At 41.6% G+C, this 23,631-nt stretch overlaps 2 protein-coding genes across 4 annotated transcripts in view; one reads left to right on the forward strand and one right to left on the reverse strand.

The window, feature by feature from the left end:
• The window catches only part of col16a1 (collagen, type XVI, alpha 1), a 70,356-nt gene extending 66,538 nt beyond the window's left edge, over positions 1 to 3,818 (forward strand). For all 3 annotated transcript variants that reach the window (XM_038724751.1, XM_038724753.1, XM_038724752.1), the window contains 3 exons: positions 130 to 306; positions 389 to 466; positions 1,598 to 3,818. In XM_038724751.1, coding sequence (XP_038580679.1) covers positions 130 to 306; positions 389 to 466; positions 1,598 to 1,791 — 449 coding nt within the window. In that variant the 3' untranslated portion in view covers positions 1,792 to 3,818. The remainder of the gene's footprint in view (positions 1 to 129; positions 307 to 388; positions 467 to 1,597) is intronic.
• A 119-nt stretch (positions 3,819 to 3,937) lies between these two features.
• On the reverse strand, positions 3,938 to 21,695 carry col9a2 (procollagen, type IX, alpha 2). Its single transcript, XM_038724754.1, has 32 exons — positions 21,408 to 21,695; positions 20,263 to 20,337; positions 19,275 to 19,310; positions 19,086 to 19,148; positions 17,071 to 17,124; positions 16,664 to 16,699; positions 14,940 to 14,963; positions 14,759 to 14,812; positions 14,571 to 14,624; positions 13,020 to 13,070; positions 12,873 to 12,929; positions 12,698 to 12,751; positions 10,848 to 10,901; positions 10,624 to 10,677; positions 10,101 to 10,154; positions 9,943 to 9,996; positions 9,746 to 9,799; positions 9,594 to 9,647; positions 9,451 to 9,504; positions 8,543 to 8,587; positions 8,399 to 8,452; positions 8,237 to 8,290; positions 8,100 to 8,153; positions 7,934 to 8,005; positions 7,538 to 7,573; positions 7,366 to 7,410; positions 6,914 to 6,946; positions 6,593 to 6,739; positions 6,433 to 6,487; positions 6,092 to 6,280; positions 5,907 to 5,984; positions 3,938 to 5,462 (listed from the first exon to the last, which is right to left on the reverse strand). The coding sequence occupies exons 1-32, from the start codon at positions 21,477 to 21,479 to the stop codon at positions 5,257 to 5,259; spliced, it is 2,076 nt and encodes a 691-aa protein (XP_038580682.1). The 5' UTR covers positions 21,480 to 21,695; the 3' UTR covers positions 3,938 to 5,256.
• Positions 21,696 to 23,631: the final 1,936 nt, after the last annotated feature.

The raw sequence follows: 23,631 nt of genomic DNA on the forward strand, positions 1-23,631 counted from the left end.
GACTAGAGCAAAATTTTCTCTTCAGATGCATATCTTTCTGTCAAAGAGTGAGTCAATTTCTCCTGTGGGACACCTATTCTCTTGGTCTCGGTGGAATCATTGTTTTTATTGCATGTTGCCCCTCTCCAGAGAGAATGGCCTACTACATGTCTCGCATGCAGATGCCAGTGGAGATGGTGGCATCCCCAGGTCGGCCTGGGCCACCAGGGAAAGATGGAACGCCAGGTAATCCCGGGTCCCCAGGTGCACCAGGACTCCCAGGACAGATAGGCAGACAAGGTCGGCCAGGAGGCCAAGGTCCCCCAGGTGAGCCTGGTCGCCAGATATCTTTCAAGCACCGAAATTGTAAACTATCATGTGGTCTAAATGTGTGACTCTCTGTCTGTAGGACCACGAGGACCACAAGGAGAAAAGGGAGATAAGGGTGTCGGAGAGATGGGAGATGTAGGACCCCCGGGAGCACCAGGTAATGTACCCCACTGGTCCATGGATCAGTAAGCAGTACAGTGGCAGTCATTTCGTTTGGGGCAATCATCAGTGATATGTTAGCAATTGCATTGTGAAATGTTAGTTTATCACATTTCAGCTATATTGTGTTGTTTAAAGCTATAGCTAATAGTAAGCAACTTTTGGCACATTTAACCATGTGCAGTTTTTTTGTTGCTCTTTTTTAGATGTTCAAACATTTGAATTGCAATTTCAATTACACTAAATCCCTTGTGTCACATTTTGTTGAGGCGCTTACATCTGCAACAATCTTCCACTAGACTAGTGCTTTATGCACAATCGCAAGCTACACCTGATGCTAAACCCTTCTCTGGCACTCATTACATAATGGACGCAAATTACTTAAATAGTTTGCATTTGATGTTGATTAGTAATTTGCCAGCATGATTGAATTTGAATAAATTTAATTGTCATAATTAAAATGGCCAGGCTAATTCATACCACCCAAATCAACATCTCAGAATCCTCAGTGATAATGGAGTTCATATCGTAGCTTTGGCTAAATTAGCAAATTAGCATCTGCAGTCACTTTATAGAGAACAGTTTGTGTTGACAAGTAGTTTTGGTCGAAAAAGCAAGTGTGCTCACATCAAATGTTCAAAATAGATTTTTTTGCTTCTTTAATGTTCCCCTGACAACATTGTAATAACACTTATACTTATTGTATTTGCTTTTTTTGCTGAGAGCTAGATAGATACCAATGTCATGTCTGAACGGGAAACATGAAGCTACATACAGCAGCCGGTTAGCTTGACGTAGTGTAAAGCCCAAACAGGAGGAAACAGCTAGTCTGGCTTTGTCAAAAGGCAAAAAATGTGACTATCAGCTCCTCTAAAGATGGGTAGGCTACCTGTTTCTCCTTGTGAGCTAAGCTAAGCTTCTGCTGGTGTATCTTTATTTAAAGGAAGGATATGAGAGTGGTGTCAATCATGTCATCCAACTCGTGGCAAGAAAGTGAATGAGCTTATTTCTCAAAATGTTTATCTATTTCTGTTTCTTTTCAATATTTTGTTTCTTTAATATACTCTCTCTAACGTACCAGGGCAGTGAGTCAATCATTACATTCCCTTTGTTTCCTTTGTTCTTGTAGGTGTCCCAGGCCCCCAAGGCTACGGTAAAATGGGACCCCCAGGTCCAGTTGGCCAGCAGGGTGTTCCTGGTATCCCAGGCCCTCCGGGGCAGCCTGGGACAAAGGGAAATGATGGCCGGTGTAATCCGGGAGACTGTATGAGCCATCAAGTAGAGTACAGCCCCAAGGGCCCACCTGTCAAGGGCCCCTGGTAGAGGGCTAGAAGTGATGGAGGAAAGTGGCAGAGGGGACTGAAGCAAAGAGACTACGGAGAAGACAGAAAGCCAAAGACCGTGACCCAAAATTATTAAATCGGACCACAAGATGATATAAAGGAGCTCCTTTGTTTTTGAATAGTATAGATTTACCCACACAGATTTCTACTGTTCTGGGCAAAAATCCACAATTTCTTTGTAACGGCCCCGCTGGAATGAGGCCTGCAAAGACACACCGGCAGCACGTTTTAATTGCATCATTCTTTTTCCCAGTGAATGCCAATTCATTGCTATATTACTGCCTCTTATTTTGGTGTCAACTCTTTTTTGTCTCACTGTGTTTCATTCCTTTTGTACATGTTCAGACTACCCAGGGGAGGTGACAAGAATCACAATCTGTATTTTCTTCTCCTTGATTAATTCTGGTTTCTTCGGTTTTTGTCATTTTCTTTGTCTAAGTCTTTGGAGGAGAATACACACAATTATTGTAGCACTTTGCTTCCACCTCTCATATCTTTGTTCCTTTCTCACAGAATCACATTCGGAGTGCATCCCATGCATTTCTAATATTCTGTCTCAGTGCTTGTGGTGTGATATATTAGAATTTGACTTCTAAGAGAATATCCCGAGAAATGTATTTCAGTTCTGTAGAAACAGATGCCAAAACCAGCATTCATAACATTTTTGATGGATTGACTGTTTTGTATATATTTATATTTATATATAGTGGCTTTTTATACTTTTTCAACAGATTTGATAAAAGGCAATCCGCATGGCAAGCCACTTATTTTTCATTGTCGATGGTTATAAAGCAGCAAAAGAAATGCCAAAGGAATATTGTTCTAAGGAATAATGTGTTCAGTAAAAGACAAAATATTTATGTAAGAAAACTGCATTTACACAAGAAAGCATATTGGCTTTTGTAATTATGTTGCTAAAGTTCACTTTGTGTTATTTTTACTCCGTTCATTTGGAAAATGCAGCCATTTTTGAGCATCTCATCTCATTGAGGATTTTAAAGTAGCTGTAATAGTAAATACTAAAATCTGTCTGCTTCACCAGACACTTGTGTAAGAAAATATAAGGAATAATTGAGCCCATTCACCACAGGTACTGTAATGCAATACACTGAGCACAGCCACCAAACCCTCTTATGATTGCGTAAAGATAAAGAAAATATTCTGAAAAGCATCGAAACAGCTTTTGTAGTGTTACATGTTACTGTATTTTGGGGTTGATTTCTGTAATTTTTAAAATAATTTTTATATCTTGAAATCTATGGACTAAGCACTACTTTCTCTGTAGTTTAATCGGCAGTTTAAACTATGAGCTGTGGTCAGACTTGTTTCTCACAAGCTAGCCCTTGGGAAATGTTCAAACCCAATCAAATAGCTTTTCAAGCAGTCAGGCTGTGTTGTATCAAACACTACTCAAATCCAGTTGTCCTTCTGAGGATGGATTCTGAGACAGTGGCCCCTGGGCACAGACATACTAAAGGTCCCCCACCTCTTTAACAGAGCTGACTGAACTTCAGACTGAAGTTGTAGTTGCTTTGTGTCTCTTTGTAGTTGTTTTGTTTGTCTTTGTAGTTGTGTTGTGTCTCTTTGTAGTTGTTTTGTTTGTCTGTGTAGTTGCTTTGTGTCTGTAGTTGTTTTGTTTGCCTTTGTAGATGTTTTGTATTTTTTTGTAGTTGCTTTGTGTTTCTTTGTAGTTGTTTTTTGAAAAATCTGTATTTTCTGTGTCTTTGTAGTCGTTTTGTTTCTTTGTGGTTGTTTTGCATCTCCCTCTTTGGTCATTTTGTAGTTCTTTGATTGACTTCTCAACAAGAAAAATTGCTCAAACAGAGGCTTGGGCCTATAGGCCTGTGCTATGTAGGCATGTTCAGTAATCCATCTGTTTTTGTCCATCAACTCTCCAGCCTGTGTTTATATTTCTGTACTGTCATTGTTGTCCAAGCCATAATGTGCCTTGCATATGTTGTATTATGGAACATTTGAGAAAAAAAAACATACATTTTGAAAGCAAAATTGTGCAAGTGTGGTTGTTTTTCATTGCAAGAAATACATGCACATACAATTGTAGTGTGGTAGGAACTTTTGCCCTTGGTGTGTATGAATGTTGACAAAAGCTGAGCATCTGCTACATCTGGAAGCACAAGAGTTTATTTACATGTATGAATTTATACCTTTAAAGGTTGGAAGAATTGAAAAGAAAAGGAGCTGAAAGAGGTGAGGCAAACTAAAGAAACTTGTTTCCACTCCCCACATGATAGAGAAGAGCATTAGATTTTATAAAAAGGTTCCTCTTTATTGGTTCGGGTTGACCTGAACAGCCAGGAAAAAAAACCCTCTTTACAGATGATTATATAAAGAACAATAAATAGCTTCTGTTGATGAAAATAAATCAGTCATTCAATCGTTGACACCCTGGGAAAGTTGACAGTGGCATAGGAAGCACATTCCAGCTGATTCGTTTTGAGAAAAAGTCGTTATATCTGTAGGAACTTTTTATTACTCACTGAATTCATTAACACAGGATTTTTGTTGGTGCATATTGTAACCCATTCCTTTTTCTCTACATAATAATCAACACACATTTACAAAGATTTACAGCACTGCATTGTGGGAGATGGGAGTGCCCATCGGGACATGCTGTTGCCAGGCAACAAGAGGGGGAGATAAAGCTAGTCGTTAGTTTCTAAAATGAGACTTGGGTAGAAAGTGGGAAGGGGAGGGGAGGGTTGTGGGGGGCAATGTACACATGAGGTAAATCAGGGATTTCACCTAAGCCTACAGATGAAAATAGTACATTTTGCAATACAATACAGTTACTGAGTACTGTAAATTTAGGCTGCAATCATTTATTAGTCGTTTTTTTGTACACTTTTAAGGCATCAGGTGTGACGTTGCAAGAGAGGCAGGGCATTTAAACTTCAAACACATCTCAAACAAAATATTGCATATGTAAAACCTTTTAAAGTGACCACTTTGTAAAAGAAAAGCACCTTTTCGCCATGCCTAGTTTTCAGCTCCTCTCAGCTAGTAGATAACTGTGGTGGTGGTGGCGGGAGACAAGGAGATGGAATATGATTCTGTTCCTCTTTCACTGCTGGAACAGGGATGGGATATTTGGATGGGACTGACACTGACATCATCCAAAAACACTAGAGAATTGAGCAGGATGTGGGTGCTGTGAGCTGCTGTTGTCATGGTGACGTGGGCGATTAAGATCAGAGTATGTCCCACCAGTCAAAACTTCAGGTTGTCAGTTTCAGGAGGGGGTGCTATAACCCAGTCACTATTATTGTCCCCCCACCCCTCGATCTCGATGTTGTCCCGCTGAGAAGAGTGGTCTCTCTCCTTCTCTCTTTCTCTCTCTCTTTCTCTCTTTCTCTCTTTCTCTCTCTCTCTCTCTCTCTCTCTCTCTCCCCCAGGTGTTGTGAGCTGCTGATGGAGAGACAGGACTCTAAACATTGGGTCCTTTGATTGTTCCCGCCTCTTGTAGTCTCGGGGAGGTGTATGCTGACGCAGCCAGACACATCGCCGCCTCGCAAAAGCCCGGGAGACCTGTCGGACCCGCCTTACCAGGGTAACCGGCCTCTCCAGGTGATCCCTGAGGTCCTCTCTCACCAGGCCTGCCGTCCCGAGCCACACCATCAACACCAGCAGGACCTGTGGAGGGAGAGGGTTCAACAATAAGAAGTTTTTTTTTACTGATTTCCAGTGGTCAAGATGACTCATTGTGGAGAAAATCTCTCTAAACCCTACTCTACACTTGGATTACAGATGTGGACTGTATGTATGCATGTATTTAAGTTGTGTGTACGTGTGCAAAGGGGACTGTGAGTGTGTTTTCCGCTGTTTGAATTAGTGTGTACTTTTGCAATCCTATTACATTCTCATTCAAGAGCATCTGTTAAATGACTGGAGTTAATGATGCTTTTAAAATGCCTTTGAGCAGCCTCTCCTGTGGCAAGAGCTGTAATGCCAAGCCCTCCAGTTTCTTATTGCACCATTACTCTTCTTCACATTTGGTCACTGTAACGTACTGTTTTACATTAATGTGCATAAACCTTGCACAATGCCATTGTTTTTCAATTGTGTGAGTCTTCATACCTTGTATTCCTGGGGGTCCTGGTGGTCCTGGATGGGGTTTACCAGGATCTCCTCTTTCTCCCTTTGGCCCTCTCTTTCCTAGGTTAGACAAAAGAGGATGGGTTCAGATGTACCCTAAAAAGCTTAACTTTCAACTGTGTATTTATCATATGTAAATGTATTGATGCTCTATTGTCTCTTTATACCTTTAAGTCCAGTGTTTCCAATCTGTCCAGGTACTCCAAACATGCCAGGAATGCCACGGGCGCCAGGTAAGCCATGTGGGCCCTGAGGGCCAGGCGGCCCTGGAGGTCCAGGAGGCCCGGGAGGTCCCATTACACCTGCTCCACCAAGCACAGCCCTCTTGGCGCTCACCGCCACTGCTGCTAGCCTCTCTGTAACAAAACAGACAGCATCATCATTTTAAACAAATTACCTTTGATGATGGGCAACTGATTGCTCAGGAGATGAAAGTATTTTCGGGAAATAAGCTAATCTAATCTTCCCTGTGGACATCCAAGGTGAATAACCAGGTCCAGACACTCACCCTGCAACATCTTCAACACCACTTCAATAATATGCTGGTCAGATGCATCACGTCCCTCGAGAGAAGAAGAAGAGACAGCAATCGACCAAGTGCATCAATCAATATAAGTCCTTATGTGTTTCATGCATCATAAATGTGATCAAGAGTGAACTGGACTCACTGGTGACCCCTGAATGCCTGGCATGCCGGGTACTCCTCGCTCTCCATTGAGTCCCCTTGGTCCGGGCAGTCCTGGTGGTCCCAGGTCTCCAGGTTTACCAGGGTCTCCAGTGGGTCCATTGTGGCCAGGGTCGCCCCTGATTCCTTGCTGTGGAGAGAGCGGCATAAAGGAGTGAATTTACGGAGCGCAAAGAAAGAGGCCACTAAAAATTGATGATGTTAAAAGTAAAAAGAATGAAAGAAGGGAACAAAGGAGGGAAGGACGCCTAAGCCTGGCAGTCTGATGGAACAGTCATGAGATTTCCATATAGTGCAACCTCACCTGTCCTTTGGGCCCCGGTTCACCAGACAAACCCTGTCACAGCAAAGACAGAGATATTTTCACGTTCATCACTTGTATCCATCATTTCTGCCTCAGAGACACTCATTGGGCAATAATTCAAGAATGAATCTTGTAAATGAATGTCTAAAAATGCTGCTTCAAAGAGCCAAAGTGCATCATTGCTTCACTGTCACTGTAAGTAGCTCATTTGCCATCTGGATTATTATGGGGATTTGTATGCAAATTTAAAAACAGACTTCCTCTTCTTCTTAACTTCAGTGTGGTTATAACATTTTCTACTGTATATCACTTTGCTTTGATGCCTTCAGAACCAAATGTTTAAACCTTCTTATTTAAAGCCTGCAGGTCTTGGTATTTTGTACACTCACTCGTGTGGTTCTTCATAACAAAAAGTGTGAAATAGCTTTAGGTCGTGCTGTAATGATTTTTACCTTTTCACCTTTCTCGCCAGCCAATCCCTCAACGCCGGGGTCACCCTAAAAGCGACAGGGAGAAAAAGATCAACTAGGAGAGAGACTGGTGGAAGATGTTAGTCATCATAGAGCTGAAATACAACATCATACAATACGTTTCTGACAATCCGCTTTAAAAATTGCTACTCACAATGTCTCCCTTCGATCCAACTTTTCCTTGGAAGCCCTAGAAAGAGAGACAGCTTGAGTATATGTAAACGTGGTCAAATCTAGATAATAATATCCTAAAAAATAGAAACAAGAACTAAATATTGATTCAAGCCAGTGACACCAGTGATCACAAAGTGAGAAAGAAGGTTGTGTCATCAAGCAAGATGGGGATGCTTAGATTATCATTTATATTGCTTATTTATATTGCCTGCTTCATTCAGTGATTTACTGTGGATTCATGGCTTTTAATCGTGGGTAAACACTGCCCCCAATGGACAAGTCTGGGTAACTAAATTATAAGGAAGTGTGTGAATACAAGCAGCAATGCACGTGTATTACAAAGCAATATACTGTATGTATTTGTTCATGCACAAACCTTGTCTCCCTTGGTTCCACTAAGACCCTGGGCACCTGGAACACCAATTGGTCCTCTCTCTCCTTTGTTTCCCTGTTAAGAGACATTAGAAGTTATAATGCAAAGTATAAGTGCAGATCAGATAAAAATTTGTTTTTAGACAAATAAATGAAAATAAGTAACTCACAGGCTTGCCAACTATTCCCTGTGGCCCAACTTCTCCCCTCTGGCCTCTGTCACCCTGTTGAAATCAGGTGAGGTGAGTATGTTTGACTCATAGTTGCGGTTTTTTAGGACTTTTATGTGATAATTCTGGATTTGTACCTTGGGTCCGGGAACTCCTTCCATACCAGGCTCACCAGGAAGGCCAGGCTCACCCTAAGAGAATGCAGTTTATGTAAAATTTCCCCGCTACTGTACAGAATAAGGACACATTTGCAATGCATGAAGTAGAAAACTTATTTTGTGTGAATGTTCATGGGTTACCAGAGGTCCGGGGGCACCAGGCATGCCAATATGACCCCTAGGTCCAGGTTCGCCCTAACAAGAAAAGAGAAAGGAATACATTTTAAACCAGAAAAACCAGAAAAATACAGTCGCCATAACAATATGAGTTTTTAAAACGCTTACCTTAGCTCCAGGCCCTCCCTTTGTCCCAGGACTGCCAGGCAACCCCTACAGACAGAATTAACAAGACTGAAATTAATGCAAATCAAAGTCTGTATCTTGTGTGTGCTGGTGGTCTAGTGGTAAAGACGCAAACGTTGCAACATCCCTATTGTATTCTGACAGTAGGGATGTTGCAATTGTACAGTTTATTTCTCATGTTTGAAATACAGAGAGTGAACCTAAAAATGCAAGGGGCAATGAATGTGGATATTAGTATGTGGGTAGTAATAATGCTGCAGTGTAAGCTATTGGCATATACCTTACAGCAGGTTTCCTTGCAGTGATTTTGTGTGTGTGTGTGTGTGTGTGTGTGTGTGTGTGTGTGTGTGTGTGTAGGGGTGTGTGCGTGTGTGTTATGGCATATCACAGTAAAGCAGTGTAAGTTATGGTGTTTGAGTCTGCAGCAGTGTTGGTGTCACTGCAATGACCACACAGCAAAGTGTGCATCTCATGCTCCATTACCCCTTAGTCAGAACGACGCGCGCACGCAAAGACACACACGCGCGCGCACACACACGCACTGGAGTATACCCTCTGGTCTGATTGTGATAAATCACTCTCAGTGGGAGGGAGAATGCTATTTCAAGGTGGTTTAAATTCTAAAACAGTGTGGGTCACGGGGTCACTATCAACCTGGATGAGAGCCCAGAAAAACAAAACATACCAAGATTTACAGGCGGCTTCACACTGGCTTCCCCTGTCTGCGTTTTGGCTTTGTTGAATTGAGGAGGAGAAAGATTGACCCCCTACGTGGTCTGAGTGACAATACGTGTTTACAGACGGGCTTATTTGCATGTGGCTATAGTGGCAATGCTGAAAAATCCTCAGACAAACAGACTTCCCTGCCACTACACTGAAGGATCACTCACCGCTGTTCCCTGAGGACCAGGAGGACCAGGCATCCCAGCCTGGCCAGGGCCGCCCTGCAGAAAAAGAGAACAGAAGAAGAGTGAATTGCCATCTTTTACTGAGATTGAAGTTGATCATCATTATCACGGCTGGCAACCCTTACTTTGATTCCAGGAATACCAGGTGTGCCATCTTTTCCATCAATACCCGGCAGACCCTGAAAAAGCAGGCAGATGAGTTAGTGGACTTCATTTGGCACACTCTCTGAACACTGCTGCAACTGTGTATTGCACAAACAAAAGTGTGTTCACTCACATTCTCTCCCTTCTTGCCAACCGCACCCTGTGGGCCCTGGATACCTCGGCTGCCCTGCAGAAAGATAACCAAAGCAGGTTCGGTATATTCGCAATCAGGATGACTGTCCCCATTCAAGTTCATAGATATTTGTCATATTTTTTTTGTGCCTTGCTCTGACATTAAACGTCAAGGGAAACTCTTGGAGAGTCACCTACTTTGTCTCCCTTGTCTCCTGCCTCTCCAGGCGGTCCCTGAGGGCCCTCCTCACCCTGCAAAAACAGAGAGAGATATAGAGTACCTGTGGTGAACTACCTGTTTTTAATATGAGCAGTCTCATCTGTTTGCATGTGTTAGTGTGTGTGTGTGCACTTACAGGAGGCCCAGGAATTCCTACAGGTCCGTTGATGCCCTTGTAACCACGAGGCCCCTGCGGGAAAACCAAAAAGTGCCATCAATCACTTCAGATCAGGGAGGATGCTAAGTCACGGTAGCCTACTATTCATTGTGATAAAGGGGTAATTAGCGCTTAACTCACTTCACTAATGGGAGCTACGCAGAGAGCCAGCCACTCTTGCTTTGGCATTAAGCCGGGGTGCTAACTTGGCTAACACGGCTAATGTTAACAGTAAGACGGATGGCTACAGCGGATCATTAACTACAGATGGAGGCACCGTGGACCCAGACAACCCCAACTCATTAGAGGAGGGGAGAGATTTGTGTTAGCATCATTTCCATATGTCCCCATTGCTGGTAATGGATGATGTTTGTATAGTGAGGGCAGGTCTGGCTGTGCCTCCTTGGTGCTCATCTAAGAATGAGAACAGCCTTGTGCCCAAAGAAAAAGAGGGCGAATAAGTTATATGTGACTGTGAAAGAGAAGAAATAGCCGGACTCACTGCTTCGCCTTTAGGACCCATCATTCCTGGATAACCCCTCAGACCCATCGGACCCTTAGAAGAAAGCAGGAGGAACAAAGTGAGACAGTGACTAACCCTTGACCAGACCAGATAGAGCAAGATACAACACTGTTCTTTCAAATCAAGTGAAAGTATAACAATACAATATTAGCCTGTGTTTCTAACTTTGCCAAGTGTCTAAACAAGTTGAACTCTCGGCATACCGGAGGTCCTGGGATGCCCTGTTCCCCTGAGATGCCCACGTCTCCCTTGGGACCCTGATGGAGGAAAGGAAAAAGAACAGGCTGATTAGTTATTCTCATTCTGTGCTGCTCTCTGTGGCACAGCTCCCTGCTACCAATCATGGCAAAATCAAACACTTTCACAAAAATGTAGGAGGTCTTGATTTTGTGTACGTGTCCACAGAGTTTGACCCCAGAAACTCTGAGCGGGAAAGAAAATCCAGTTGAAACCAGTCTGTGGTGGTTGCTGGCTTCATCTGATGTATGGCCTTTGATGGTCGTATACATGTATGTTGCTGGTCAAGCTTGTTAAAAATCTAGCTCAAGCCAGTCAGCCAGCTAATGCTAGCTGGTCACAAAACTGCCAAACACCGAAGATGAACCTACCGTGAGATAGTCAAAACACACTTACTCCATTTCTTGCTGAGAGTTAGATCATCAGCAGTACTCTCATGTCTGTTAAGTATGGACATGGAGACAGATGGTGATTAACTTAGTTTAGCATAAATAACTGAAGAAGGGGACGACTAGCCTGGTTCTGGCAGAACTTGCTGGACAGATTTAGGGCCGTTGATTGTAGACCACAACACAAGCTGCCAAAATTGGAATTGTATTGGAATAATATAATAATCCAAGATGTGGACTTCGAAAACACATGTTGTGGATTTGTGGGAAGTCACATGCTGTAAATTTCTTGGAGACCTGTTGTCACTGTCAGGTAGCCAAACAACCAACTAAGACTCCAGGAAGTCAGAACACCACGCAGTTAGCCAAAAAATATTACAGCGTCCCTGTAAAATTACAACTTGTGTTTGTTGTTTTTTTACATGTATGTACAAATCTAACAAACGAGATACATATTAGTGAAGTTTATAGGTGTTAGAAGTTTATTTTTGAGTAACTTTGGACAGAGCCGGGCTAGCCGTTTCCCCCTGCTTCCAGTCTTTATAAGAAGCGGAGCTATTAGCCTAGCTACAGTGCTTCACGTATTGGCAAGAGAGTAGTATCAATCTTCTCATCTAACTGTCAGCAAGAAAATTAACTAAACTATTCCTTTAATAACTGATACTTATTGTTCAGTTATTATTGGACAGTGATCTCATATACCACTCTCACCAGGATCATGTCATGTCTGTCCAGTTAAAGCCACTTAAATCCTTTCAAAGCTCAAATCACTTCAGCTGGTGTAGAGTAAAGATAAATGTGATACTGGTCTTGCTAACTAATCTACTTTTATTTGGCGCAAGATAGTCATCAGTAGTGTTTAGAAGCTACCTGTGATTGTACCTGTGTTAGTTTGAATAGCTAGTGGGGATGAACAGCTAATGCAGGCTTAAGAAGAAGAAAACAGAGAGCAGCACAATGCAATCTTGAGTCATCACAGGTCTCAATGAGGTCTTGCAGGATTGTTAACTTGGTGTGTTGAGTGTTTTGAGCGTCTTAGGCTCCTTGTGTGGGAAGATCAGAGGCTAATTCCTGGGGCCTTGCTAGCCACTCCCTTGGAGCTCACCGTGTGCTCATTAGCTCTGCTTAATACAGCGAGGTGAAAGGGCTGCGCAAACCCTGAATCTCTCATCCTCCCCTTCATGTACCTGGCTCTTCACCACCCCTTTCATCTGGCTCACTGCATGCTGACTGCAGGGCCAGAGCCAGGCCTGACTAATCGCAGCCAGATTAGTGCCAGTCATGTGCCTTGGGGGGCTTCATTAGAGCTAATCCTCGCTTCTGCTGGTCCTGAATGGTGGGTGAGTGTGCAAGACTGTAAAACATGTACATGTATGGTTGTTTGAGGGTATGTGTGCATCCGTTTGAGCGGAGATGGTGCAGCTCACCATTTTTCCTATGCTACCCGACTCTCCGAGAGTACCAGCACGTCCTTTGTGTCCCTGGAGGGCAACAATCGATAGAGTGTCATAACAATTTTGTAATGTAACACAGTAATTGATGCTGAAAAAATGTTTGCTTATTCCTTCAGGGCAACTTGAAACAAACAGGGAGACTACTCACCTTGACGCCCTGCAGTCCCTGGGGGCCTTTAGGTCCTGCTGGACAGTTAAGAGGACACTGTTGTCGAGAGAAGGAAATACACGGATTATGAAAAGTGAAGTTGTGCCAAAACAGATTTGTGAGATAGGGGATGTCATTAAATCTTACCTGGAAGTCTGCACTGCCCTCTTCTCCGCCAATGAACTTACCCGGAGGACCCTAGATGGACAGACGGGTAGATAGAGAGATAGATGAATAAAGTCACCTGGTCACACTTAGCCCCTACTCCCATGAGCTGAGCCAGCACTCTCTCCTTCTCTCTCCTTATCCGTTTCTCCCTCCATCTCTCCTTCTCTCTGTTTATAGATTGAGTTAGAAAGTAAAGTATCTCTACAGGCGATGATGTATTCCTACTATAGTCAGATGAGACAGCCCACTGATCTAATGGGGGTTTATTTACCCTAGGACAGCACTAAAGCTAAACAAATACACTCCCCTGGGCTGGGAACATCACTCTCAATGAAGACACCCCCCACCCACCCCCCTCTTGGAAACACTCAGCGATGCACACAGGAGAGGACATACACTGTTGGAAAACAGACTTGAAAGTGTACCACTCAAAACAGTTTGTGGTATTTCATCACTTACCATCTGTTGGGACCTGTACACACAGCAGTGAGCTCTGGCTGGCTAGCCACGTTATCATAAAGTACATTTTAAAAAACACATTAATTGCTGCTGGTTTTGCAGAACACACTTCAACAAAGCATAAATAGAAGTGATGTTGAGTTTGTCTTTGCTTTACTTTCACAATGTGATCCCATCCAGTAATATAAGAAAACTTCAACTAGACTGATACAACTTGATTAAGCCCAATGAGCTTCAGGTGGCTCATTTATCTCTCACCTCTTTCCACAGCTGTTCTCACTGATATGAAATGATTTACTGTGACATCAATTAGAGCGGGGCATTAAATCAGTCGGTATACACTTATTACAAATATATTAGTATCGGCAGAAATGATGTAAACTAAATTAAGACATTACAGTTCAGAAATGCCAAAGATTATATCAAAACTAATTTAGAAACATGTTGCAATTGCATAGTTTGTCCACCAGAGAGAAATTACAAAATTATCTTTCAACTTTGACACGTTCCACATTGTACAAAAAAAATTCATGGATGCTTATGAAAAATGTTTTATGTATATATGGTGTCCAGATTGTATATACTCTCAAATATCAATATCAGTATTGTTATTGCTATTGTTGCTTATGCTAACTACCCAGTTTTTTGTCTACACAAACCAAATTGGTGAACTGTGTTGACTTTCAAAACATAAACAGTGAGCTGGAAGGACTGATGGCAGCATTTGCAGCTAACACAATTGGGGCATGTATCTATGTACCCTGAAAAGCTTGTGCACTTGGATTTACAGAGGGTGGACAAAATATCATGGATACCTGAGGTGTAATGCAGTACAGGTGGTAGTTTGTGTTGTTCTTAGATCGTCTTGTATGTTGTAACTGTAATGTACTGTATGGAAAGAGGATAATCTGTATTTAATCAATCCCTACACTACAACAACATGATACTCAATAGCACTCCAACCTCTTGATCTCAGTTTTTCCAAATTTATTCTAGCACCAAGATTTTCTTGTTCTTTGTTGAGATGAGATGAGATATTTCTTGGACAGCCAGTCCTGGGTAGACACTTACTGGCTTGCCAGGAGGTCCGGGAAGTCCTGGAGGTCCAGGTGATCCCAAAATACCCTAAACAAAGCAGAGGAAGGACAGAAGCTGTAGATATGAGGCTGAAAACATAAGGGTTCTGGTAGCTTATAACTTGTTTATAAGATTTCAAGAAGTCATAAAGGTAGTATAATAAACTGAAGCTGTTGTCCCACCTTTGGTCCATTTGGTCCAATTTCACCTGGAAGACCAATTGGCCCTGGAGCGCCCTGGATATAGAGAGCAAGAAAGAACAATGTGTACACATCCCACCAGCCACAAAATGATTCCCACACCACAGAGCGAAGTAATTAAGTGATAAAGGCATAACAGTATGATATCATACAAACTACTTACAGCCAGTCCTGGAAGACCGGGTCCCTGTGTGGACAGAAGAGGACGATGGGTTAAATTACTGTATCACTAGTGGAGCCAATCCTTCAAAGTATCAATTAACATGTGCGGAACCCAATTAATAACAGCAGCAGTAATTCAGTAATACTTGTGTACAGTGTCACGACGCAGGGTAAACAGTGTTCAAGAAGAACAAAGACACAGAACGCAATCAGTTTGTGTTTACTGTGTCTTTTGCTTGGAATTAATTATAAACCAAATAATTAAGTAAGTAAGCCTTCTTGGAGGAAGAACAGCCCACAGGGCAGGATCTCCTGTCTCTGCAGCGCGAGACAGCTGGGTTTACAAGCACAGCCCCCAGACAGGACGCCTGTTAACGCTAAACAAAGGATTTAACTAATAGCGTTGCATCCAAGCATGACATTGGATGACTCTGGACTTAATGTCTGAATATATTGAATGATGTCTCAAAAATGGACACTGAGCACCCCCTAGTGGTGTTAGACTGTATTACAGACGATGTGCTGGTACACTTCCACTGCACAGATGAACTGATTCACCTTGCATTTGGTGGTGCGCATAGAGTCAGCGGTTGCATTTAATGACAATATGTGCATATAATGTGGATCATTGATAGCTGTTTTCATCTTTATTTAAGGCTGGGTGTAGGAATAAGTCTCATGTCAGCTGTAGAAGACATATGCCACATCTGGGTAAACTACACCCAAAAGGGGGCACAGCTGGTCAGGCATTCAGGCATGAAGAAAAAGGGACTCTGGAGGTTGCCTTATGAGACCAGCTGGGTTACAATATGTTTGTTAGGAAAGTGACTAGGCTTCAAATAACGCCTTATTCAGCTCATCATAACTCATTCTCATAAGTATCATGACAGTCTTATCTAATTAGTCATATGTACCTTATATAAATATACAGTAAGTACATTTACTGTGAGGTATTTGTACTTTACTCAAATTTTTAAATTTCATGCCACTGTATACTTCTACTCCACTACATTTCAGATTGAAAATATTGTACTTTTACTGCACTCCATTAATCTGGCAACTATAATTACTATTTACTTTTTAGATTTTACATATAGAAAATATGACAATATAACATATAATGGATTTAAGATTAAAGCAGTGGTCCCCAACCTTTTTGTTTAATAAACTTTTCAGGGCCCAAAAAGCCTACATTATCCTATATTTCACACAAAAAAGCAAAGATTAGAGAAAAGTCCAAGGAATGAAAACAACTATGTATTACAGAACTTTGCTGTTTTCTTCTTTCATACCCGAAAGATCACCTCATGACCCCTCATATATATCTTGTGACCCTGCCTGTATATAAAATAGTTCAAACTAGCTTCATCTTGGCTAGATATTTACATATTGATCCCTCAGTAACAAACTAATAATGTAATATGATAACACATTACTCAATTTATTTTTTTTTTTGACAACTGTTGATACATGTTGCTGGTAATACTTGTGTACGTTTACTTAAGTCGGAGTTTGAATGCAAATTTTTTACTTGTACTGGAGAATTTTTACATGGTTGTGTTAGTACTGAACACTTCTTCAACAACTGTATATTAGATAGATAGATAGATAGATAGATAGATAGATAGATAGATAGATAGATAGATAGATAGATAGATAGATAGATAGATAGATAGATAGATAGATAGATAGATAGATAGATAGATAGATTGATAGATTGCTTACAGGAGGTCCAGGTTCGCCACTTGGTCCAGGTTGACCCTGCAGACAATAGAAAACAACAATGTAACCAAAGTCGTGACATGCTAAAATCTCAGCCACATAAATAAATATAATGTCCTCAGGGCATGAAATTGGCGAAAATTAAACTCAATGTTATACTGAAGGCAAAAAAAATGTATTACTCCTGAATAAAATCTTTAGAGAGACAGCAAGTAAAAGAATGGGAACATGACCCTGAGACTTCTTTTTTTATAAAACTGAGCTTTGTGAATTATGGTAGCTTTACTCCAGCATCACCACCACCACAAGGTGACACATGTTAATGTCTGAGTCACAGGTTTTCCACAGAAAAGCAGTATAATGGTGCATTTGTTCAAATGATCTTTTCAGGTGCATGTTTAGACACTTGCCTTGGGGCCAGGGCTCCCAATAGGACCTCGATCCCCCTTTGCTCCAATCAAACCCTGGACACAGACAGAAAGAGATGTTGGCAGGCAGATATGCTGGACATGTATATGGAGGTCAAAGTAATGAAGTAAAAAAACACAGATGAGGTTAAAAAGGAAATAATCAGACACCCCTGTTATTTTCCACAGGCTATATATTACTTGCATCCACCTTACAACAGGGCTAATCACACATTTGATCGAAGTTGACACTGTTCTTGTAAGTAATTAGGAAACAAACCCGAGATTGAGATTCCAGGGCGGATTACTGGCTTAATCTCTGAGGAATGCATGAGAGTGTGTGTTTCTGTCAGCATGAGACCAAGAGGCACTGACACTCAATTCCCCCTCTAACCAAGACTGAAGCAGCAACTTGCATTAGTACAGCTGCCACTGGAAAAGCTGCACCATCAGGTAAATCAATAACTGAAGTGCATCAAAGCTATACAAGCAATTTAAACTCATCTGCTCGTCTTTATCTCCCTCTCCTTGCTACCTGTGATTACTAGAGCTTGAATTGGTGTTATCAGTGAGGGATAATGGGTTTTACATCAACTACATTAACCTCATTGTTTGAATAAGTATTCCTAATCATTTGTCCTAAAAGCTATTGTGTTATTGTGTTGACAATAAACCAATGGTTAGGAGTTCTCCACTTGCTCTGCAGTGGCAAGTGGATTATTCTGTCTTAGGGAAATAAAGACCCAGCCCACAGAGGAAAAGTATGAATGCCCTAATGTGAAAATAAATCAGAAAATGTACAGCAGCTTAATGCCTTTGTTTTCCTTAAAAAAATCTTGATTTGGAATAAGGAGCTGTTAGACGTTAAAATAAGCATAAGCCCAGAGAAATGGGAAGTATTACAAAATGCTTTAAATATGATATTAAAGCAAAAAACTGCCTTAATGACTTTGTAATGACATAAAAGGTACTCTGTGGGGGTTTATTGTAAACACTTGTTTATATTCAACATTTCTCATCAAAACCCACTGAGCGCATCCTTAAGATGTCATAATTTAAAAACATCTTCTACCTCATAAAGCATCTGCAAAGCTCGAATACAATCAAAATCTTCTGAAACACGGACAGAATGGACCTTGACTTTTCGTTCTTTTGACAAACTACTACTACTTTCAAGTCCTAATTTGACATGCAGACATTTCCATCTCCATGACAACTGTGCAAAGTCCACTACTGATGAGGACTGTGTGCCACAACTGAAAGCTCAGGAAAAAGTTAGTATTATAAGTGGGCCTTGAGTTGGGCCTTGAGTCTTTGTATTTGTTTTTAAATAGCCCTCTCCAGTGGCTGTAAATCACGCCACCCACCGAACTCCTGGCGTATATGCATGTCAGTGTGCACGTATTGGCGCAGCAAGTAAAACAAAAAACACAGGGACCTGCTCATCGAAACATTGTGTTTTGATCAATTTAACATTTGATATGTTGGCAAATCTTTTTTTTTCATTGTCATAATGTTCATGATAACCTACACTGTTCACTTTCTATTGATGTATTTTCTAAAAGAAAATGCTTGACTACATTTAGCTGAGGCTAAATTTTATCCAAAGTGACTTACAATTGCTGTGTATGTTAGAGGTTGCTGCCTCTGCAGCAACTAGGGGTTAAGTGTCTTGCTCAGGGACACAGTGGTGGATGTGTCACAGTGGGGAATTGAAACCGCGTCTCTCACACCAAACCATGTGTCTTATCCACTCTTCCATCACCACCTCACTTTTCATCTAACTATTTCTGTGGGATTGTTTTCAGATTTGTAACATCAAAGTATTCTTTTCCTTAAAAAGATGTTTTCACGTGAAGTCTCTCAGAATGTTTCTTGTGTGAAGTATTTTTTTGTTATCCTTTCATTGGCATTTTCTATTTCTCTCTCTTTCTTGCACTCTGTTTCTCTCTCTCTCCCCCTCTCTCGTTCTTTCTCTCTAACACACAGCAAGTACTGACATCAGTCGCTTTACTTACATCAATGCCATTCTCTCCTGGTGTTCCATCAGGACCTGGCTCTCCCGGCTCTCCCTTCTGTCCCTACAATAAAAAAAATTAATTAAAACACACAGACACACTATTGTCATGGACAAAACAAAGTCTAACAAATCAAACTTTAAAGTTTCTGTGATATAAAATCTAATAAACAGTACAGTACAAACTTACTGGTGGACCAGGGGGCCCGGGAGGTCCTTTATCTCCCTGCAGAAAGACAGAGTGGAGATGTTAACCCTCTGTTTTTTTTGGTATTTTTTAATTTAACAGGGTATGGGAATGGAACATGATAAGCAACAAGGCCTTGCAAACGTATTCATAAAATTTGCTAATGTATGTGTTTACCTATCACCACAAAAACAAGACCATAAGTGACTTACCTGGTTAATTAAAGGTCAATGAATAAAATAAAGAAATAAATACAATATTTTATATTATATTCAGTCATTATTGGCTAGTTAGGGTAAATGATGGAAATGGACATCATGAGACAAGTTGAGAGAGTGATACTGCTGCTGTGATGTTCATGGTGGCTTTGCATTAATACATATTGCAATGTTAATATTGCGGTCTTCCAGGCAGAGACACCTGTTCAAAGATTCAACCACTGATTATGATGTTAACAGCCTTTAGATGAAGTCTCATGTTTATATGTATTGCTCTCTGTCTGCAATGGGAGGTGGTAATGTACTAGTTAGTAAGTATTATGGCTTACTGTTACTCAGCAGTCACGAGTCAAAATACATTAATGAAGATGATATAGTAAAGTTTAAGATCAATGACTTGCTTATAGTTCAAATCACATGATTTTGGCTGTTGAAACAGACAAACAGGGTTTTACAGGCAGCTTGTTTCCTCCTCCACTAGCCCAGCAGCCTCCATTTTTAACATATTTATACAACCTGTGTGTAGTTAACCCTGAGAATATCTCAAATGTATCACATTACTGTGACACAAACTCGGGATTGAGGCAAGGGTCCCTTCTCAAAGAACCCTCTCTCTGCTGGGAACAGAGCTCTTTTGTGCCAGTGTGTTTTCGTGTGCAGTGCCCTCTGCTGGTAAGACTCCAGTACTGCAGAGCAGCACAACGTTGGTATTTCTCCAGCACAATGATGGTCTTTGTGACAAATCTGCTGGGCAAACCTGTGTGGATACTCACATCAATGCCGTCAGACCCAGGGGTGCCAGAAGGGCCTGGTGGGCCGGGCTGGCCCTGAGGTCCAGGTGGACCCCTCTAAAACACAGGGAGAAAGATTTAAGACTCTCAAGTAATTACAAACAACACCAAACCCTATTCAATTTGTGTTGTAGGGTATATATATCACAACAATATTATAAACATCAAAATGGTCAATTCTGGGCAGGTTATCCGAAAGCAACACAACAAAAAATAACCGAAATAAGGGGAAATTGGATGATATTGAATAAAATTGGTGTAAGAAATGGATAAAAACAAAGGACTGAGGAATGTGGAAGGAGGGGTCATAAGACTGGCACTGTTTACACCACCACCCCCATCTCACCCCTTCTCTTCTCTCCAACTGTCTCCTTAGCCTGCCTTGAATATCATGTCATTGGAACACTCAGTCCATCAGGTTATAAAAAATGTGAATCCAACTTTGAATTGTTCAAGAAAAATGTGTAAAATGTAAAAACAAAAACAACCCCCCCCCCAGATAATCCTTAAGAGTGATAACAGCTAGACGTCCAGTGGATAACATGTAGGTGTCTGTTTGAATAAGGCCTCTCAAGCTCAGTGGTCAAAGTTTGTGTGTGTAACACGTGTGTGTGTGTGTGTGTGTGTGTGTGTGTGTGTGTGTGTCAATGCCAACAGATATCCATCTCTGTCATGGCAGCTGAGTTTGCCCTGAAAGACAAAAAAATGTTCAATAAAAATCTTCTTGGCCAAGAGAAGTAACTCAGGTAATGGCAAATCCTTGCCTTTAATAGTAACTCCTTACTTAAGTCTTCAAAAGAGATAAGAGTCCATATACGATAAGGGTGATAATCCGTAGAAGATAGTCCGGTTTCATTTAGTCTCTACAGCAGAAAAAAACATTTCAAGCTCATCTTTCTTTTGTATGCATGCTGTAAAGCCAGATGTCGCCACAAATAGATCTGTGTTGATTCAACCTCCAGCATTTTGATCACCTCAACGAGCACCGAGACAGCAAACAACCTTCATCATCACCTCAAGACATCCAGGCTCGCTGGCCCTTTCCAGGGGCCCTTACCCCCACTGAACCCCAGAATAAAGGAGCTACGTCTGAGCAGAGCAGCTTTCAACCTCCCCTGTCCACTCACCACTTGGGCCAGAGCCAGGCACAGGGTCTGCATTATTGCCCAGGTCTTCAGCGAGGCAGAGAGAGCAGCCATGGTCCCTCTCCCCTGTCTGTCTCTCCTCGGTTCACCAAATCCTCTCTTCTGGCTCCTCTTTCCGCTCCCTTAGTCCTCTCCAGGCCGGCACAGCGTGGAACTGGTGGAGCAAAGCTGTCTGAGAGGAAGGAGGAAGGGGGGTTGGGGGGTATCTGCACTGCCCTGAAAAAATCTGCTCAGGAGGAAGGAGAGAGCTGAGAGTGGAGAGGGGTGGATGGAGGGATGAGGGAGTGGAGTTGGAGGGAGGAGGACACAGAGAGGGGTGTAATCCAGCCCCACAGGCAGTCACTGATTGCAGACGAAAAATGCACTTTGCACCCATCAGCACTGTGGAAAACACACACACACACACACACACACACAGACCTGTATATACTTACACACACACATCTGAAAACACCTTATGTTTTCACATTAGATTTAGGGCAGGAGAAAACTCTCTTAATATGTGCTCAACAGGCAGTTTCTGCCACTGTGATTGGATGCTTTATGACTAATTTGCATATTTCTACAAAGTCCTGAAGCCAATTGGGCTGAGCAGCAGTCAAGCTCTTCCCAAAGCTGTGGGAGTGGACCGATAAATGAAACCTGAGCGTAAAGCCAACTGTGTCAAACACCTAAACACAGGTCTTTGGACAACAATCCTCCTTTGCTTCTGTCTCTCGCTCTCTCTACAAATGTACCTTGTTGTTTGTTTCTTAACCTAGGGCCATCATTTGCATGGCGGTGTAAATATCTCCAAATGTTTACCATGTGAGTGTTGCACGGCATAGATGAGAGGAACAGGAAAGCACCTTGCAGGATATTGCATATAAATTAATTTGATTCCATCAGGCATGGGGAGGAGGAGGGGGACAGCATCTGCTTTGTCAACAAAAAGATGTGACTGTAACTGTGGACGCAAAGCACCAAGTAAGAGACAACAAATAAACTTTGTCATGTACTGACATCTAGTGGTCATTTACTGTGAGCAGATTAGTTCCCAAGTATTCTAAAGTGGCTATTTGAGGATGGCTAAAAAAAACATCATGGAAATGTGAAAACGACCTTATAGTGACCCCTGTTGTGCAGACATTACATTACACCAAACACGGCAATTACCTCTGTGTCCACTAGATGGCAGCAAATACACATAAAAGAATGCCAGACACAGAGCAGCTTGGTTGCTATGGAGGCCTCTACTGCAGCAACTGGGGATTATACATCTGTTTTCCTCAGGGATGATAAAGACAGTACTGAGGATGCTGAAAAGAGATGCATTTATTAGTAAATTGAGATTTATTGCACACACCAGTAACTCTCAACAGACCCCATTAAATAAATTAGGAAACCAGCTTAGTGGTGGCTTCCGTGCTGTATTGGTTTTGCACATTTTCACTTACTCCATTTATCACACACTTAACTTAAAATTGTTATTGCCTTTTTCATACTCTGCACAAACGATTAAATGTTAACTACTGCCAGGTGAACGCTTGTTTTCCTATTTTATATATGTATATATATATTTTAACAGGCAACAGTCATTACATATATTAGTTCAAATTAAAAATGCAGAAACACAGTGTAGTTCGTATTATTGTATAAATCATCTATTTATTTGACAACTTTTTTTGAAGCCACAAGGAGCCAAACCTGTTAGTTTGCTCTCTTGTTTGATCGTAAAGAAATACAACAGTTTTTGAAAAAATAGTGCTGCAATCTTTGACCATGAAACCTGGCACTGAAGTACAATAGCTACTGTAACGTGCATGGATGGTGATAGACAGAGATGTTCCTGTTATTCGTCCGTCAACTGTCAGGTTGATCGTGTATGACAAAAATAGTCCTGTGGCTAGCAGTGTCCAAATAAGAGTGCACCAAATCTGCATTGTGCAGGGACCACAAGCAGACACTGTTAATGGTCATCTAATTCATTACGCTCTAGTGAACTGTGAAGTGTTTGCCTCAATGCCACTTCTCCAACAAGTGTGTCTCAGAAGTGACAATGTCAGCAAAGTTCTGCAAATCCAAATAACAAAATAGTATTTTCTTGTAATCCTTATGAGTCACTCCCCTCAGGCAGTTAAAAGTTGCAACATCAAGGAAGAGCTCAGTATAGACCCCATTGACCTCTTGATGCAGTATGTAATTGATCAAAGAAATCAAAAGTTCA

Source organism: Micropterus salmoides, unplaced genomic scaffold (assembly GCF_014851395.1).
Source record: "Micropterus salmoides isolate LMB-PRFRI ecotype aquatic unplaced genomic scaffold, ASM1485139v1 Ms_hic_scaffold_17, whole genome shotgun sequence".
Lineage (NCBI taxonomy): Eukaryota > Metazoa > Chordata > Actinopteri > Centrarchiformes > Centrarchidae > Micropterus > Micropterus salmoides.